At 43.6% G+C, this 18,139-nt stretch overlaps 1 protein-coding gene across 5 annotated transcripts in view; it reads right to left on the bottom strand.

Annotated features, from left to right (window-relative positions):
• The window catches only part of AMOT (angiomotin), a 64,286-nt gene that overhangs the window by 12,775 nt on the left and 33,372 nt on the right, over positions 1 to 18,139 (bottom strand). For all 5 annotated transcript variants that reach the window (XM_087748429.1, XM_087748428.1, XM_087748426.1 and 2 more), the window contains 4 exons: positions 15,494 to 15,947; positions 13,536 to 13,680; positions 12,049 to 12,141; positions 9,228 to 9,373 (listed from right to left, as the gene is read on the bottom strand). In XM_087748429.1, the coding sequence (XP_087604555.1) occupies positions 9,228 to 9,373; positions 12,049 to 12,141; positions 13,536 to 13,680; positions 15,494 to 15,947 (838 nt within the window). The remainder of the gene's footprint in view (positions 1 to 9,227; positions 9,374 to 12,048; positions 12,142 to 13,535; positions 13,681 to 15,493; positions 15,948 to 18,139) is intronic.

Raw genomic sequence — 18,139 nt, 5'->3', positions numbered from 1 at the left:
AACATGAGCCGTCCTTACATCGCACCTTCCTTCCAAAAAGGTCTTATCATGTGTTTCTTCAAAATTCTCCTTTTTCATACTCCTGTTCCTTGAGGCAATCCAGAGACTGCAATGCGAACAGCAGAGAGAGAAAAATCTCCAAACACTATTAATCCCAGACATGGTATCCTTTTCTTCTCTTCATAAAGTCAGCAGGCATCTAATGTCACAGCATGAATGTTGCTGCCCTAGAGGATTTTCCCCAAACAAATATTTTATAATAAAAGTTACAATGAGTAGTCAGTAATCCAGCCAAAGGCCTTCCCACCAGTGCATGTACAGTAGAAAGGTATTTTTATTCTTTGATTGCTCAAGATTTCAAGCTTGTTTGGAATGGGAGGGACAAGAACATTTTAATACAACCTAATATTCCACTGCTGCTCTGCAGAAAATCAATAAAAATGGTATACTTAATAGATCTTTTTATCCCAGATCATAGTGCTTAATAACACTGATTTAAGCTTTCTCAGACTCCAATAAGGTGTTTATTAATGCACTACTTTTACACTTAGATTAACAGCAGCGCTCATAGTAGGTATGTAACTGGCCAAAAATGATAAACTATGAGTCAGCAGCAGAACCTAGAAATGGAGAGCACCCGATGTCTTGGTTTTGCATATGAGCTTACTGACCTGGACAAGAGTAAGGAACAACCTAATAAACTGGCTAGCAGTGAAATATCATGCATCGAGCTGAATAATAATCTCTTGAAAACCAGCTCTCCTCCCCTGCTCTTCTATATAAAAAATTACGGAAGGAAGGACAGACATTTGGTCTCTTATTACCTACCACAAAAAATTTGAATTTCTGAAAAGCTTTTTAACACAGAGGTAAAATTCTCCTTGCAAAAGGTAGCCGCTGACAACATTTTACTAGTTTCATAATTAATAAACCTGAGTATGCATATGCATGGATTAGCGTTTTGGCCTGCATTCAAAGAATACCAAGAGCCCAGCCAAAAAAGAATTGGAACACAGAAATTCCACTGAAACGTTCACTTTGAAAGTGCTCCCATCAGCCGAACCTGCAGGTGAAACATTGCAACACGAGCTGTTGCCCAACTTACCAGCACTGCCCGCACATGCCTAACTCATGCACCAGACCTAAAGTACAGGCACGGCTTGTTCAGTGGCTTTTCATAAAGACAACCTTTTTTTCCCCTTCACAAAATACACCTCATCTTCCACCATCAGGAAGAAGTAGAAATGTTAGAAAATTTGGGGGTTGTGTGTGTATTTTCTTTAATGGCTTAAAACCAGAATTAATTCAGGAATCTCTCAAATAATTTTCCGTTTTTTGGAACGCAGATGTTCAGTAAGCTTTAAAGCTGCATGTGCTCCAGACAAGCCACCTTTCCCAATGTGTCTTTTGACACAATTATCCTTTACATATGAGACTGTTTCATTTCATGCACTCACTGCACTCAGTCAACCCACTGCATATTCCAGCGGTGTCATTCATTTCCAGCTCTGTCACCTCTGCTACTGCGAGTGTTTGTGAGGAACACCGTACCTTTCTGTGAACCAGGATTCTCCAGGAGTGGTAGCACTGAAGTCTAATTTTTAGGTTGCTTTTTTTTTTTTTTTAAAATCTTTCTGACTTGATCTGTCCTCTCAATGTAAAGAGGATCAGGAATAATTCTTCCAAGCACAGAGGGATTTCATTACCATAAATTGAGAGTACGATCGTGTTTTCCTAAGACAGGAATTGGAAACAGAGTTTCCTGAGTACTGCCAAGGTGCTGCAGACATAAGTGAGATGGGAGGAAGAAAAAAAGGCAGCATGCTGAGGCTTGTTCTTGGTCGTTTGCCATGGATTCCCCACCCTCTCTCTTCCAGCAAAGAACCCAAACTGGCTGCTCAGTGCCAAGGGCCACAGGAACATCTACCATGGGGGAGATGGCATCAAAGGACGCCGGCATTCTCTCCTCTGGAACAGGCCTTGCAGTGAACACGTGCTCTAGATAAGAGTTCATTCCTGAAGCTTTACAAGGATGCCGTCACTCCCTTTGGTATATAATTTTAAATAAATTTGACAAGATAGTAATTTTCCTTTTGATGGTACTGCATTTAACTAAGCAGCAAGCTCATGCTGACATAATGCATTGTAACTGTTTTGCCTTGAAGGGTGCTCTGAAAATGCAGAGCATTTTACTCATAATAATATCTTTATTATAACACCTCTTTAAGACGGCAAGATCTCAAATAATGTCAGTGCACGTCTGGAAGTACAGCAGAGCGCTTCAGCGTGACTGAATCCCTTCCCAGCGTTTCCTACAGCACATGGCACAACTTTGTGTGCGTATCTTCTCCAGGTCAATCCCTGACTGCTTTGGAAAATGTCCTAACCAAGTATCAGAGGTCAGGCTTTAACTCTATCAACAAGATTTTCTCATTAGACCATTGTAAACAAGAGCAGTCACTCTCTAGTTCACATCCACTACGATGTTTATGTAAATTCTGCAACAGGACTGAGGGTGAGAAAAATAAAGGCGGCAAGGACTGGCTTGGGACTCTGCAGAAATCTAGTACACCAAAGTGCGAATTGATGCAGGGCATACCCCTGAAAGATTCCCTGGCCTCCCGATCAAGTATTTCTGTCTTCATTTTATTTCCTCTATCCCTTGTCAAGATTGCTTTCTGCAGTTGAGAGCCAGCTGGGAGGAGCAGGATACCCTTGGGATTCAGTGGCTTCATTGCTCCCAAGAGTCTGGCTGACCTGAAGAGCAATCTGCTTCCAAGTTAGTCAGAAAGATTTACTGCCTGAAAATGTTCGCACACCGATATCCCCGAACTGCAGGACTTCCAGCACTGGAAAATGAATCAACCACTCTAAACGTACAGGGATGAAATGATTAAACAAATTCACTAAAGCTAGAAAACTGAAACTAGTCCTCAGAGTCTTTTCGCAGGAGAAAAGACTTCCTAAGACAACGTAATGCCTGGCAGCAGGCAACCTGCAGGCTTCACTGCTACAGAGAGCATTTGCATGGTCTAAAATCAATGGCCAAGGACAAAGCGTTCCTGTCAGAAACAGGGACATTTGATTATTACTACAACTGCCCAGCAGAAAAGGGATTAACATTCTAAAAGCCAAACAAATCCTGTTACTTCATTTGATTTAGGCTTCGACAAACCATGCAATCTCTTTCAGGGATCCCAGCTCCTTGCAGAAGAAAGGCTCGGAAGAGGGCATGGAGGTTTCATGCACGCCGCAGAGGGAGCAGGGGCATACAGGAATGAGGAATTTTCACTGCCAAGTCACTAGGAGCAAGGGAGGCAGAGGCTGTGGCATCCTCCGGACTGGAGCTGCCTCTGCAGGACAAACGCAGTCCTGGATATAGCAGGTGAGAGGGAAGGAAGGATCTTTTGTAAAGAGATTCATCGCTTCCAGATGCGTTACTCAGCAAAGAGTTTTTCTGGGGAAGACGACTTCCTGCATAGCTAGCAATGATTCAGAAACCCTCCCAGGCATTTTGAGAAACCCAGCCATTACCCTCTTCATCTTGGACAGCTCCTATTTCAGCAAATTGGTAACACTCGTCAGCATCTGCTTGTCTCCCACCCACTATTTCTGATGTCTTCAAAGTCCTTTGTTTAATATATTCAGGGTGTTTTCATTACATTCTGGGTTTATCCTAAAGCTGAATCCATTCAGATGCAGCTGAAAATGTGCTTCCCCACAAGAATTTGCCTGCTATGGCAGAAATGTAGTAAAAAAAAAAAAAGACAGCAAGCACGTTTAAACCACCTCTCCCTCTTGCAGTTGGAATATATTCCTCTAGGATGCCTTTGAACCCTCAGTTTGTTTGAATTCAGGCCCAATAAGGCGCCACTGGCCTCAGCGAGAACTCAGGCTGAAGCAATTTGGTAACACTATCCCCTTGCTGGGGAATAGTGTTTGTTGCATGGGAATGTCATAATGTCTCTCCGTTTGTGTTAAAATAAGTTAGAACTCTCAAAGCCACCTCTGGAAAATTACTAACAGGCACAATATGAGAGGTAGCGACACGGCAATAAAAAGCCAGTTCTGCGTTGTTAGAAGAATGCAGGCCATTAAAGACACACACACATACTAGCTGCAGGGAAGAGAGGGGGTCCTCTCTCCTCTCCTCCCTACCCATCCATGAAGGATAAGCCATCCAAAAAGCGTCCCCTTTAACAGCATCTCTGTCCTGAAAGGAGTAGTTACGTAGAGAGTCTAAGCATTTAAGTAAGACAAAGCTGTGGAGACCAGGAGTATCTTTTTATAGACCCAGAGAAGTGACTGGCAAAAAACAGACGAGCCTTCAAGCACACAGACTCTCCTTTGGGTCTCCTCCCTACAAGTCAGAGCTCTGTTCTGAAAGTATCTCAGACGCAGCACATGAAGTACAATAGATGTCATTTGGAAATGAACGTTTCTACATTTCCCCACAGACAGAACCCTCAGTGTTATCAGAAATAGTGCGCTAATGCTCTCCACAATAGCTGAGCGGGAAACAGATATAATATCTTAGCTCTGATATCTGGTTTATGTTGAATTCTGATGGCTGAAAGATCTTATAGCTTCTAAATACAAGCCACTTTTAGACAAGATATTTCATTCAAACTTCTTCCCTTCCCCCAGCCCCCAATTTGCACCCATTAGAGAGGATGCCTGGCTTCTCCTTCCATTGCAAGGTGTGTGCATGAGGACGGCAAAGCATAGATATTGATATCTTCTTAGTGGTAGTCACTGTTTTTCAAAGGTGTCTCCTTAAGGCACTCATTAAAACAGTGGCTTGTAAAGCGGTGGAGCAAAGGAGTACAAGTTACACTACTATAAAAAAAACCCACAAACTTTTTTTAAGTTGAAGTGTGGTCTTCCATGGTATGAATTAACCAGGGTAAGCAGAAACGACCAAGTTCAATAAAAGTTCTGAAAATTCCTTTTTTTTTTAAAAAAAGTGTAAAAACAGTAGCAATTGTACCCTCGACATCCACCAGTTGTGGTTAGATAAAGTATTTAGCATCAAACTCCCTCCTGCAATATTACAAGCCTGGTAAGGACTCACAGCAAGCCAGCCTTCACCCAGAGTCTCAGGCTGCTCGGGATGGTCCTTTCTGTAAAGCCAGCAATTCTGCCTTTGGCCCAGAGCAAAGCGAAGTTTAACCAGCTGCTCTGGTTGCTAAAGGCTCTCAAGGTGTATGCTAGCAGATGTTGGTGAAAGCATTGTAATGAGACTATTTTAAAAGCTCACACATACAGGCCATCTGTGACCACCTACCAGCTACTCACCTGCTGCACACTGCAGCCATTCAAATGTTTACATCAAAATTGAGACCATCAGGGCAATCCGTGCTCCAAAATGAGAATTTTTCATTGCTTTAGCTGCAAATATTATCACTAACAATTCCTGACTCTGATATCTGTTTTCAAGCCAACATGGATTTTACCTCAAATGTATGCAATTTATCTCAAATTTATTGCATGTAATGAAAATAATCTGAAGTTTAAAAACCAGACTGATACTTCACTAGAAAGCATTTTAATAAGCTGCTGACTTATGCATAACTGTGGAACATCTACTAAGGGAAGAATGAAAGCAGAGAAGTGAAAATAGGGGTTAATTACAGGGTATCTTTATGTATAGCAGAGAAGTAGTTAAGTTTAAATATTACATATAAAACATATACATACTTAGCAAGTCTGTTCACAGACATATTTAAGTTTGTTTTAAATACCCATGATCACTCACCCTTTTTAGCACTTTGCAGAAATAAACTCCACGCTATCTAAAACTTTAATGGCAGCTTGTTCTAAATTTGAAGTCGTTTCACCCCTGCTAACCGACCAGGGAAAGTATTCTGCAAATGTCTACTTTTGCTTCCAACTGCTTCACACTATACTTTGGTAGCTCCAAGATCATTCCTCTCTCCATCACATTTAGCATCCCTTTATCTCTTCCTTCCCTCTAACTTGGATGCTAAAATGCAATATACATAAAAGCTCTCAAAGCTCCATTAAAGTAGACAAGTATCTACATTTTACAGATGGGTGGGTTTGCCCAAACTGGCAATTCAGGTAAAGGATTTTAAAAAGAATCTGGAAGTTCCAATTCCAATGCAACATTTAAATTCAGCTGCAGTGATATATGGCTTATAGCACTCATTAGAATGGAAATATTCTTTTTATAAAGGATCTGCTGAATATAAGGCAGGGTAACTCTGCTTAATAGGAAGTCAAAACGGAAGGGGGAAAAAAAAAGCTGAAAACTTACATTACAGGATGCAACAACTGAAACATGCACACCCCCCTCAGGCCCTGAGCCAGAGTGGCTGCCAAACCTTAGCGTAAGAAACTCCACCCTCTTCTGCAGGACTGGTTTGGAAATTCCTGACAATTACAGGGACTCGTAACTCAGATTAAGCTGGCAGGAATAAAAGAAATAATTGACAAATTGTTCATATATCTTGGTCACTGAATGTCACTAACTCAGGCTGACATTTACAGTCCCTTCTAAATGGTGCCCTGAGCACTGAGCAGCTTGCTTGGCTGTCTTTCGGAAAGTTACCAAACAGCTCAGGGATTTGAGAAGTTCCCACAATTTAACACTAATGAGGCAACAAATGCTTTATAATCCTAAGTATTTCATTAACAAGTGATTTGGGAAACCTGCAAAAGTGACTCTTTACCCCTTCTGTCTCCCCTTATTCCCCCTCACCTCTAGGAAAAAGCAGAGTTAATTCCTGCTCCCTCACTGAGACGCTTCCATATTTATCTACAACAGGAAGGGTGGCACTTCCTGCGCACCCTGGGATTCGAGCAAAGGTTGGATGCAAGCGACCACAAGCCCTCATGCAGTCGAGACCAGGGCATTTCACTCTATATCAGCATATGTGTGGGTTTTAAGCTATCATGCAATCTAGTCCAGAGTTACTTACCTATTTTACTATTCTACTTAGGCAGAAATACTTTGCAAAAGCACTGAACCCAATTCTTCTAGTAAAACGAGAGAGGTCTTTTGAAAAGAAAATGTACAATTATTATTATCTCTAAAGGCTTCAACTTTACTGTGAGGGAGCCAATATTAGTCCCTACACAGAGGTTCAACCTGGCCAAGTGCTGTGTGTTGCTGGCTGACCACAGCACCTCTCTACACGTTGACTCCAAGCATGTGAATGGTTCCAGGGAAGCCACAAGGATGTCCTATGCACTTAAAGTTAGTCACACATCAGACTTTTAGTGTAATAAGCTGCTGAAATCTGAATGAAAGACAAAGAGCTCCAATACATTGCAGGATGAAATGACAGATTAGTTTTAGAGCCAAAGAGAATTATGTCACGTTTAAATTACCCTACAACCTAATGCTCCCTGTCCCCCTGAGCAACAAAGGTGTAAGTCAGCCTTGCCAGGAGGTGCTGCAATTTTAGTGAAATCAATGGACTTGTCAACTGTGCACAAGGCTGAACGTGGCCAGTGATATTTAAGCATTCCTCTGACTCTGTTCTTCTTTTTTTATTATTATAATTTGTACGGCACAGAACCTGGCTTCCCAGTGATGGATCCCAGCCTGGTGATGCTAAGTGCTGTAGGAATGAAAGCTCCGTGCCCTCAAAGCTCACACCCTGAGTCTGGGACCGGAGACAACAGGCGGAAACACACACATAGGGCAGGCCAAGGAGACAGTCTCTGGGTTAGCATGAACTGTGGCCTACCCCTGCCAACCATGTTGTGAGCATCACAGCAAGGCATGCTTCAAAGTGGCCTTGCCGGTGTTTGCAGCGAAGGCGAGGAGTCTGGGAGAAAGCACAGAAGTGCTCATTTGGGGTGGGGAGGAAGAGGTGCTTGGAAATTGAGAAGGACAAAGGTGGAAGACGTCCTCTCAGCAACAAGGGGAGAAGAGAAACAGGGTTAGGTAAACCATGAGGGGCCTGGAAAGCAGAGAGGAACTGCTTGAATTTGATGTGGTGAAGAAAGGAAAGCGAGGTGCAGCACTGGGGAGAAAGGCTAATAAGGTATGATGGCAGGTAACCCTGCAAGAGCATCCTGAATGAGCAGAGCAGATCCAGAAGGGGACTGATTGAGGGATGGCTTAAGTGAAGCTGAAGAGATTAAAAGAAAGGTGCTGCAAGGGGCAAAAATTAAGGACACCAGGGAAAGAAACAAAGGAAGGTTCAGGGGAAGGGCTACTGAGGCAAATACAGAGCTTAGAGAAGAGCAAAATTAAGAATCCAGCTACATCTGTACCTGGGAGAGGAGGAAGGCAGGCAAGATAAGATAGGAATATGTTCACTTTGTATTTGATCATTACTCCTCTTTTGGCACAATGGGATCCTGAATGGAGAAAGGAGTAGAAGGAGAGGAGGGGAGGGTTTGAGGAATGTCTCTGAGGACAGCAAGACGCAGGTGGATATAGGCGCTGTGCTCAGCTGAGGGTGATGGTGAGGGCTAGTAGGCAGGAAGATGGCAGAACTGAAGGAGGAGAGAACAAATCTGCAGTGGAGGAAGTGTGCTTGGTCATGAGATTTCCTCCAGAGGCTCTCTGCGGAGGAAGAGTAGGAGTAAAGGAAGCAGAGGCTGGGAGTGGGAAATGGAGCCTTTGAGAGGAAAGGAGTGGGCCAGAGGAAAGAGGACGGACACTATGACGCAGAAGGGCAGCGAGGCGAGAGCCGTGTGTGAGGAGCAGGGACAAGGCTACAAAAGAAACTGCTGTGAAAGCTGCCCAGCTAAACAGCTCAAATGCATTATCCCCTCTTGGGAGGAAAGGGAGAGAAAACAACCAAGGTCATGCCCAGCTTATTACGAATGCTGGGCACATACAGTGATCTGCACTGTGCACCACGATACCCTGGTGTAAGTGGAACACCTGGCAAGGGGACAAGCTGCATTCATTTGATATTAGTTAAAAGTCCATCCAGATCTGAATTTCTGCCAAGTTCAGGAGGTAGCCAGGGCTGGGATTTCAGTTCCAGCCCACTTTTATCAGTTGAAACAAAAAGAAAACAAAATATGGCTGCTTAGACGAAAGCACTTCCAAGGAAATAGAGATTTGTGGCTTATCTGTGCACAGTTCAGTGGTGTAGCGAACCAACACAAAGCTAAGCTGACATAAATAGCTTTGAAGCAAGCAGATTTCCTTACAATTTGCACAAGACAAACTCGTTCCCACAGTCACTTTTACTGGAACCCAAGCTACCCTAATTTCTCTCTCCTAGCACCCTTACCTCCTCCTCCAGTTTCACCACCTTGGCCTGAGCATTGTTCAAGGCCTGGTCTCGGATCTCGATGTGTCTTCGTTGGTCCTCGTTGGTGGAGCGTGCAGCAGCCAGTTCTATTTCCAGTTTCTCTTTTTCCCGCTGTGTTTCCTTGTCTATCAAAACAAAGTGAGAGTTATCAATGGACAGCACTCGTCTCTACTCAGCTTTCAGCAGTCTTTCCCTGCAGAGGTGAAGGAAAGATTGTACTGGAACTTCCCACGAGAGAGAATGCAAATCTAGTGCTGGGGGGGGGGAAGTACATGGCTTTCAAGGACGAGGACGTGTAACCCTTAAAAACAAGCATGGTACCTTCAAGTAACAATGTGCCATAATGCCAGCAAGAAGGAATAGAACGTGCATCACTCAGTACAGTTAGGTAATTTGTTCTGATTATGCAGATGGTTAGTGAAACTTGGCACCTCTTTCCCTCTGAGCTTTCAGCAGTGGAAAACAAACTGGGTAATTTTAATATCCCAGGCTGGGGAGAGAAGATGGCAGACTTCTGTGCCTGAAAAACTTGTGCTCCTTTTCTTCACGCTGACCCCACAAACAGGAAGGCTGTTCTGCCTGGGGCAGCTGTCCTCCTTCTCAAAGTAACACCCAGGCGTCCCACTTTGCTGGCAGTACCATCAGACGAGTAAGAAAACAAGCGAGCAATGAGGACTCCTCAGTCTTCCTCTGCTGCCCTTGAAAATGACACCCTGGGCCAGAACTGAGGCACGTGTATCTGTTCTGTCACTGCTCAAAGCAGACCTGGAGTTCAAGAAAGCCTTTTGCCCAGCACGGAGGGTTCATGTCTGATGCTTTAAAGCCACCCAAGCACAGCAGCTGGTCCTTTTCTGCTGCTCTCCAGAAAGAGCTGGACCTAGTGGGAGCAGCTATGCTGTGTGTTTCAGGAACAGAGCAACTGCCTTCATGAAAAAATAAATAGGATAAAATAATTGGCGACTGGAGAAATTATCACACAGGGGTGTAAAGCAAAGCCACAAGACAGAGCTGATGTCCTCTGTCTATGTTGGCATTCCCAGCTCAAGCCAACCAGCTACAATGATAACATTAACACACTTGCTGGATACATAACCACAGAATACTCCCTGGAGTGATCTACACCCAGCGCTGATGACACCAGAGAAACTGCATTCCAGAAACCAATATCCCACGACAAAGGAATGAGGACAAGGAGTGGAAGGCTTGAAAAACAGGAACTAGATCCTGGGTGTTAGGACAGACTGCCTATGGAGTACACAGGCCCGTTTGTGCAAGCATGTGCAGAACTATATTTACAGGACCACAATTATTCCCTTTCTTCTGCCAGCAGAGAGCCAAGAGCAAAGCTTTAGCAACACGGAGTAGCTAAAGATTCCCTTCTGCTAGGGAATCAACGCAGCCCACACACAGGTTGCAAAACAAACCTGTCCACCAGCAGCACCCAGAACTTTGCAGAGCAAACCCCAACTGCAACTCAGAGCAAGCCTGTGACATAAGACACAAGGACGAAGGCTAACGTCACCACTTGCCTATTCTTTTCCCCATCTCTCCCAACCCAGTATTTCTCCTCCACCCAGGAAATGAATTGCTGACAGTGTCAGCATGCTAAAATGTATTGCAGAAAATGGGCAGAGATGAGACTGGGTGGCATTATGCCAGCAGGTATCAATCAGTGCCAGCAGTCTGTTTGCTAATCTGTAAGTGCTTGCAGCGAGGCTTTTCGAGGTTTTGTTCCAGACTTTTCCCCAAATGAGTACTGTTTCACCTGCCAAGTGCCTACAGCACCCCTAGAAATGCTGGGACCAACGGAATGTGGCACTATGGTTTTCATGTTCATCCAAAAGGAGAAATTGAATGTAAGGCCTCACAGCTTTGACATTCCCACCTCTCTGGGTGAGCCTTTGGACTCAAAGTTCACCCAACCAGTCTGAATGCAAGACTAAACTCACAGACTTTCCACTACCACCAGGAGTTTTGAATTCACACCCTGACAGCCATCTGCTTGCAACGTAAGCTGCAAGGAATAAGCTAAAGACAACACAAGAGAGGGATACCAGCATTTGTCAGAATAGAAACAGTGTGTGTTACACCACAGAAAATCTCTATTTTGCAATTTTATTGCATTACCTTTTTATATAACAATTGGAGAAAAGTGAGCACTGTCAGAAGGGTGGAGTACACTATGGGATGAGAGAAAAGTTGGCTCGCCGCTGTCGGCTTCAAGACATTTCAGTACAAAGGAAAAGCAGCATTTCACATCTGTCATTTTGGTTTGCCTTGCGATAAATCCACTGCTGTGGACAGAATTCATGACCCTTACCCAGCCCAGCATACTGCAGGCAGTGTTCACCCCCTTTATTTTTGCTGAACTGGATAGGGCAGCGGCAAATTAAAGGGGAAAGAGATAGGACACCTACCAGGTTCCAGTCCCACTGGCCTTAACTCATGCCAGAACTCTCGTCAGCCTGGAAAGGTTTAATTCCAAAGCTTTCAGGGGAAAAAAAGAGGTGGGCAAATTATCCTGTACATTATGGGGTAAACACTAATTTTACAGTTTAACTGCAAACTACATTTGCTCCGAAATCTCTAATAAATGCCATCAGATGGACATTACATACTGACAGAAAAGGAATTCTTGAATCCCTCCTCCTTTCTCCACTGCCAGTTTTGAACTGTCACTGCCTTGATTTCTGTCCCGGCAGACAACCAACAGATCTGAACTACGCTAACCTGCTGTATTATTATCCTTCCCAGGATGACCGGAGCATTTCTACTGACCCATAATGATTCCGTAACTCACTTTGTGCAAAGAGTTGAGAGATGGTTTTCCGATTGTCTTCAGACCCCTCAAATTCCTTCTCCGCAAGCTGCTTGTTGGCTGTCTCCATACGTTCTGCAAAATTTTTCAACAAAAGGGACACTAAATAATTGAAAACTTTCGAGCATTAAGTCACGTCTGCTCAGGACATTTCTAATGCAAGCCAGGATCTCCTAATTCTACACAGCCAAAAGAAAAAAGCCTATCAGAAGCTGGCACTCACTTTTGAAATGTTTCTAATTATGTCCTTGAGAAAATATTCTCAGTGAGACACAACGGGTTAAATAAAGCTCCAGAGAAATTACTTTAAACAATTATAACACATAAGAAGTTTATTTTTTCAGTTTTTACAAATGTTAAGACATCTTATTTTTTCCACCCAAATAAATCTCCCCATGCAATTAAAAGATTCCCTTACAATTCTCCACTAAATCTTAATAGTCAGAAGATTAAATCACTGTTAAATTACCTGACTTTAGGGAAAAGTGTAAAACCCTAAGGACAGCTTAACAGTTCTGCTGCTGCAGGCTGTTAGAAATTTATACCAGTCTACGAAAATAAGAATGAAATGTTTATGCTGTGTTTTATTATGAATAAGAGTCTTTAATGCAGGCCTTTGTGTACTGTCCTTCTCGATAGCACTGGGCACTGTACGGCCTTACTTCTCGGATGCAAAACAATTTCTGAGAACACAGTCTTAGTAAGAGACTCGGGGCACTGAGAGCAGATGACATGTAGGACAATCAGAAGGCTTTCATAAAAAAATTAAACTTACAGTTTAAAAGACTGATTGTGCACCTTTAAACATCTCAAATTGCAGATGTTTTTCGCTTTTCAAACTAGTGCTTCAACTGTGACCCATGTTAAGGTCACATACCATTCAACATCACTCTCCACTGCCAGCCATCATACTGCCTCAGCCTCTTAGCAAGAACCAGACGCTAAATAACATCTCACTCTGGAAAAGGAAGGGAGATCCAAAAAACCAGATGCCTATGTTGATAAGAAATGACAAGACCTTCAGGAAGAACAGACAGTCTGCAGTTTGTATGTCAGTGCAAAAGGGTCACTGGACAGGAAATAAAGTGAACATGCCTGGTGTGGGATTAGGCAGTCAGCAAAACGTCTTTCCATTTGTATAAACTGAACAAATTGTACAAATTGCGTCTAGGATACAAGGCAAGAGAGAATTCCAGGCTTGCATCTGGTTTATGGTAGTTGGCTTATCACATGTTTCTTCTCAATGAGAAACAGGCTGGAAATGGGAGACTACAGCACTCTCCTAAACCTGTCTTTTTCATACTCCCAGCAAGAGCTTAGGATCTCTGAATATACCCGAGTATCCTGTCATCTTCTAGCTGCGTCAACAGACACAGGGAATTCTGCAGCAAAACACTGTCCTGCCAAGTAAGTACAACAATAAAAAAAACAAACAAACCATTGAAGAACAGAAGTTTTACTTCATTCACCTCTTAGATCCCTGTTGAAATCATGAAGCCTACGAATTTCTCCTTCCAGCTTGTTTCTCATAGCCTTTTCCAGGGCATCCCGCTTAGAGGATGATTTCTCCAGGTTTTTGTATGCCTCTGAAACTTGCTGAATTTCTGTTTCCAGCTGCGGTGGAAGTGAAAACAAGCACTTACTATTTTATCACTAACAATTCTTTTCATTCAGTCTCAGAAAGGAGATTACTTTCTTTCAAGTTTTCTTTATTGCAAGAAACCTACACCTATACATTAAGTAAAACGACAGAGTCTCGGGTTTGTGATGGATCCTTCTGTATAAAGAATACCAATGGCTGAAACGAAGATCTGGACTCTCCTTCCAGACTCTAGCTCTGTTTCCCCAATACGATCAGAGCATAGATATAGCAATCTGAAGAAGTGCAAACGTCATCTATTTTTTCCTAAGACTGGGGCAGTTTGGCACTACTGTTAGTTTGGGCAAAAAGCATTCATATAAACAGCTAATGTGATATCAAGTTGAGCAAGTAAAATAAAACAGGAAAGGCAGACAAAACTATGCTAAAAAAAATGCTAGCGGCAGATCTTGCATTACTGATGAACTCTGCAGATCTGTAATTGTTATGGTCCAAAATTCACAATAAAACCTCCCGATGTTCTATGTTTACACTTCAGCAACTTAGTTGTGCTTTTAAATATTCAATTTACTAAATGGGGGGAGGGAAACATTTGCAGTAAAATACGTTTTGTCCTTCCTTCTAGCCTTCAGTGTAAAGCTTCTCTGATCACCCAGAGCAGAAGGAGATTCAGTTCTAACCCTCCTGACCAGGCATGGTTTTGCATTGCTATGGAAGTATGGATCCACATAACAGCAAACCCCATCAGCACTGTCTACAGCAAGCGATCAACAGGGGGGTGGAGGGAAGTGCATTTTTATCCTTCTTTCATTATCAGGAAGCTGTCAAACATTTCTCTAAAGCATTTCCTGGCCAGGAACCTTCCAGAAAAAATACAACAAAACGAGCATATGTCCCTGGAAAGAGGTAACATAGGGAATACATGAGTGTGGAAAGCCACACCGGTCACCTGAACTCAAACAAGTGTTTTAAGCAGCCACACATTTTTACGGCCCTGGAGACTGCTCAGTGTGAAAAGCACAGCGAGGCCCACGAAGTCCTAACCTACAAGTAGCATCAGCCTTTTCACACACCTGCTGCACACCTTTAAACCACTGGTCACCAAGAAGTTATTTCTACGAGGCTGCAATGAAAGTACCTCTACACATGCACGTTAATGATGGCTCTCACTGGGATATTTTTTTAAAAACGTTTTAGCATGATTTACTCTACTTGTTTCATAAAGCCAAAGGTGGCAAATAGCTCGATCCAAAACAAGATACTAAGTTTTCACGGAAGTTGTGTGGTATTGAGGGAGCAACAAAAGAAGTGTTAGTTTCAGTCCTGCAGTCCAAATGTCTTTAATGTAGCCATAGCAGCAGCGCTTGTTTTGCACACTGTCCTGCCAACCGGTTTTGTAGCAATGTCCCCTGTTGTCTCCTTGAGTGGCTATGGTCTCATGTCATTCCAAACAGGCCCTTCCTGCAGTCTCTAAAGTCTTTTAGACTGATGGGAAAATGAAGCCTGCTGCTATCCTGGACATGAGAACACTAGCTTTAATTTAACCAAGCAAGCCAAGCAGTCGGCCTCTTCAAGACAGCCGATGAGGATGCTCTTTTGAGCACAGTCAATTAGCTGTTAGAATAAAACTGAAGGCAGAATTCTACCTTCTGACAAAGTTAAGCTGCTGCCCAAAGGGACAGGATACAGACTAATCAGTCTACATATAAAAGACACTAAAATAGATAATCAGTCCCTTAAGGAAGGAATGTAACAGCTGCAGATTAGATGATTCAATTATGGACAATACGAGACACCGGAGAGTGCCTGATATCCAAAACCACCCACCTTCTGCAGCCGGGCTACTTTCTCATAACACCCATCCAGCTCCTGTCGTAGAGACCGGTTCTCTTCTGACAGGATTTCCACCATCTGCTGGGCCCTGGAAACTATGGCAAAAGGATCTACTTGCATCTGCTGATATGGGGAAGGTATCTGCTGAGCCCGGGACATTACTGAATAGGAATCGCCTTGCTGCTGCTGCGGGCCTAGGAAGGGCTGGCATAGTCGGTACAAATCTCCTTGATGGACTTGGTTTGACAAGAATGGCTGCTGGGTCCGTGGCAGAATGCCAGGATCTCCCTGGCTTGGAGTCAGAGGTTGCTGATGCTGGGAAGGGGACAGCCTGGATGGCGGCGGAGACTGAAGCAAAGTCAAAGATCCCAGGGATGTCAAGGAAGAAGTCGGGCTGTGGTGGTGAGGTGGTCTCTGTTGTAACTGCAGCTGCACGTCTGGGTTCTGCCTGGAAAACAGAGAGCAGAAGCTCCATCATAGTCATGCAGAAGATGGTGCACAGACCCAGTGACAAGGCGTGGGATGACCTGTGCAGCTCCTATGCACAGGTCTTCCCACACAAAAGACTCAGCTGTGAAGTTTTCCTCATTTTTTTAAGTCTGTTTTAAAAAAATGCTTCAAAATCAAATCATTATCAGAAAATATATGCTAAGCACACAAAGGTCTTTCCTCTTGAGTCTATTTTGTACAGAAACACTAAGAGAAACTCCATCAACAACTACTGACTAAAATTATTTTTATAACTTTTCTCCATGCTTTGTGGCTAAAACGGCTAAACTGAGGACTGTTAGGAATGGGCTCTTCTGTTCTGGCCTGAAACGTGCCATCTCTCATGGAGAACACAATGAATCTTCTTCTGCAATTCAGGATACAGAGTTAAAGGGATTGGCTAAGCTCTATGTTAGTATGCCAGCATCACTGATTTGAGCTTTCTGAAATACCAACCAACAAGCTGCAGCCTGGTCAAACGAGACAGTTAAAGGATCTGAAAACCAACCTAAGAGTCAGAAGCAGCCTTTTCATTCAGAACCACCCTCAGTCCTACATGGTAGGTATGTTTACTGCTCCTAACAATAATCTCTATAGGATACCAAAGACAGATCTAGCAATCTATAACATACTTGAATCTATCACAGAACTAACTCCAAGCTACGCCAGCTCACATTTCCCAGGCGCTGGAGATCCCCAGCTTAACTTCTGCTGTATCAGCCAAGTAAGAAACTTCTCCGAGAAGACTGTGTGGATTTATCATGCTTGGATGACCTTAGGAGGCCAGTTTTGCTTCCTCCTCCAAAGTCATTCAACCTTTAACTTCTTGGGATGTTCTTTATTCTAACAATTGAAGTCACTCCCTCTCCATGCCGCAGCCAGTCTCTTTTTCAGCACAGATCTCAGCCTGGTGCAGATCCAGTCTGGCAGTTCAACGTGTTCTGAAACACTCCTGTTCTTCTGATAAAACTTCCCACCCTTTGGGATGCAGTTCAACCCTGCAGCTGGAAAAGCACATAGTGTTGTTCCACCTGGCCATAGCTGCTACAGAACACTGCCACGGCTGTCCGCGTTCACAGGAAGGACCCTACACGCTTGCTCTGCTGAGCGCAGTAGGGATACTGGACGTATAAGACAACCCGCAGCATAGCTCTCCCGCCACACCAGGAGCACTAGTGGCATGTCAATTGGTAACAGCAAGCATGAAGCTGAACTGCGAACTAAAGGGTTACGCAACGGGCTGTGCAAACACTCAGCATCATCCTTCCTGTTCTCTGCAGAAAGAGCATCAACTCTTCATACCTGTCCAAAGAGGAAACGGCTGCATTACTCACATCTGGCTGGCAGCGCACACAGGAGTTCCTAAGTTCTCAGCCCAGCGCAGGGTTCGCTATTTCAATATCATGCATCTTATGTCTCATTTTCCCTGCTTTCCAGCAGAGAAGGTGCACAGAAACCTCCAAGCTGATGCTCAGATTCCTTAACAGGGAAACAAATCTAGCCTTTGTCACTTAAGAAAAAACAAATAATTACTGCTTTAGTTACTGTTTCTCTCTTTCTCACACTCAGGTCCCTGTCAGCAACATCACTTCAGGAGCTGCATTTCCCCAGAAATGATCATATGCAGCGCGAGGATCTCAGGGGTCATGCAGAAGAGAGATGTGCAATTAATTTCCTCAGGAACGTTCAGTTTAGGAGCAGCAATTTGGTTCGTCCCCTCCTGGGAGGTCAGCTCTACTTATCGCTGCATGCATTTCATTAGCTTTATTTGCCAGTTCTCACAAGGAAGAATGAGGCAAAACCGTCACATGCCATGCTCAAGGTCGTCTGGTTTGTCTCAGGTAGTTTCCAGCTCCCTTCTTAGCTCACCCAGTTATGTGCAGAGTTAAAACTTTGCATCTTCAGAAACCACTCATCTCCTTGAGCTTATCCTTTACCTAACGTCACGGACCTCTGTTTTGATGTCATAATTAATTAGGGAATAACCTTCCTGTGACATTTAATCTACGATGACCTACAGAGGTTAGATCAAAAGAGATACGTTGCCAGTCTGTCTCATGGATGCAAAAAACCACCTTTCCAATTTTGAACCTACAAAATACTCTCTCTTCCAGCCTGAAAACAACCTGAAGCAGCTACTCAGAGAAACTG

The sequence above is a fragment of the Nipponia nippon genome, unplaced genomic scaffold (genome assembly GCF_047370975.1).
Source record: "Nipponia nippon isolate SJK-2023a ecotype South Korea unplaced genomic scaffold, ASM4737097v1 scaffold_12, whole genome shotgun sequence".
Taxonomy (NCBI): Eukaryota; Metazoa; Chordata; class Aves; order Pelecaniformes; family Threskiornithidae; genus Nipponia; species Nipponia nippon.
Note: the sequence above shows the minus strand (reverse complement) of the source record. Positions and strands in the feature narration are given on the sequence as shown.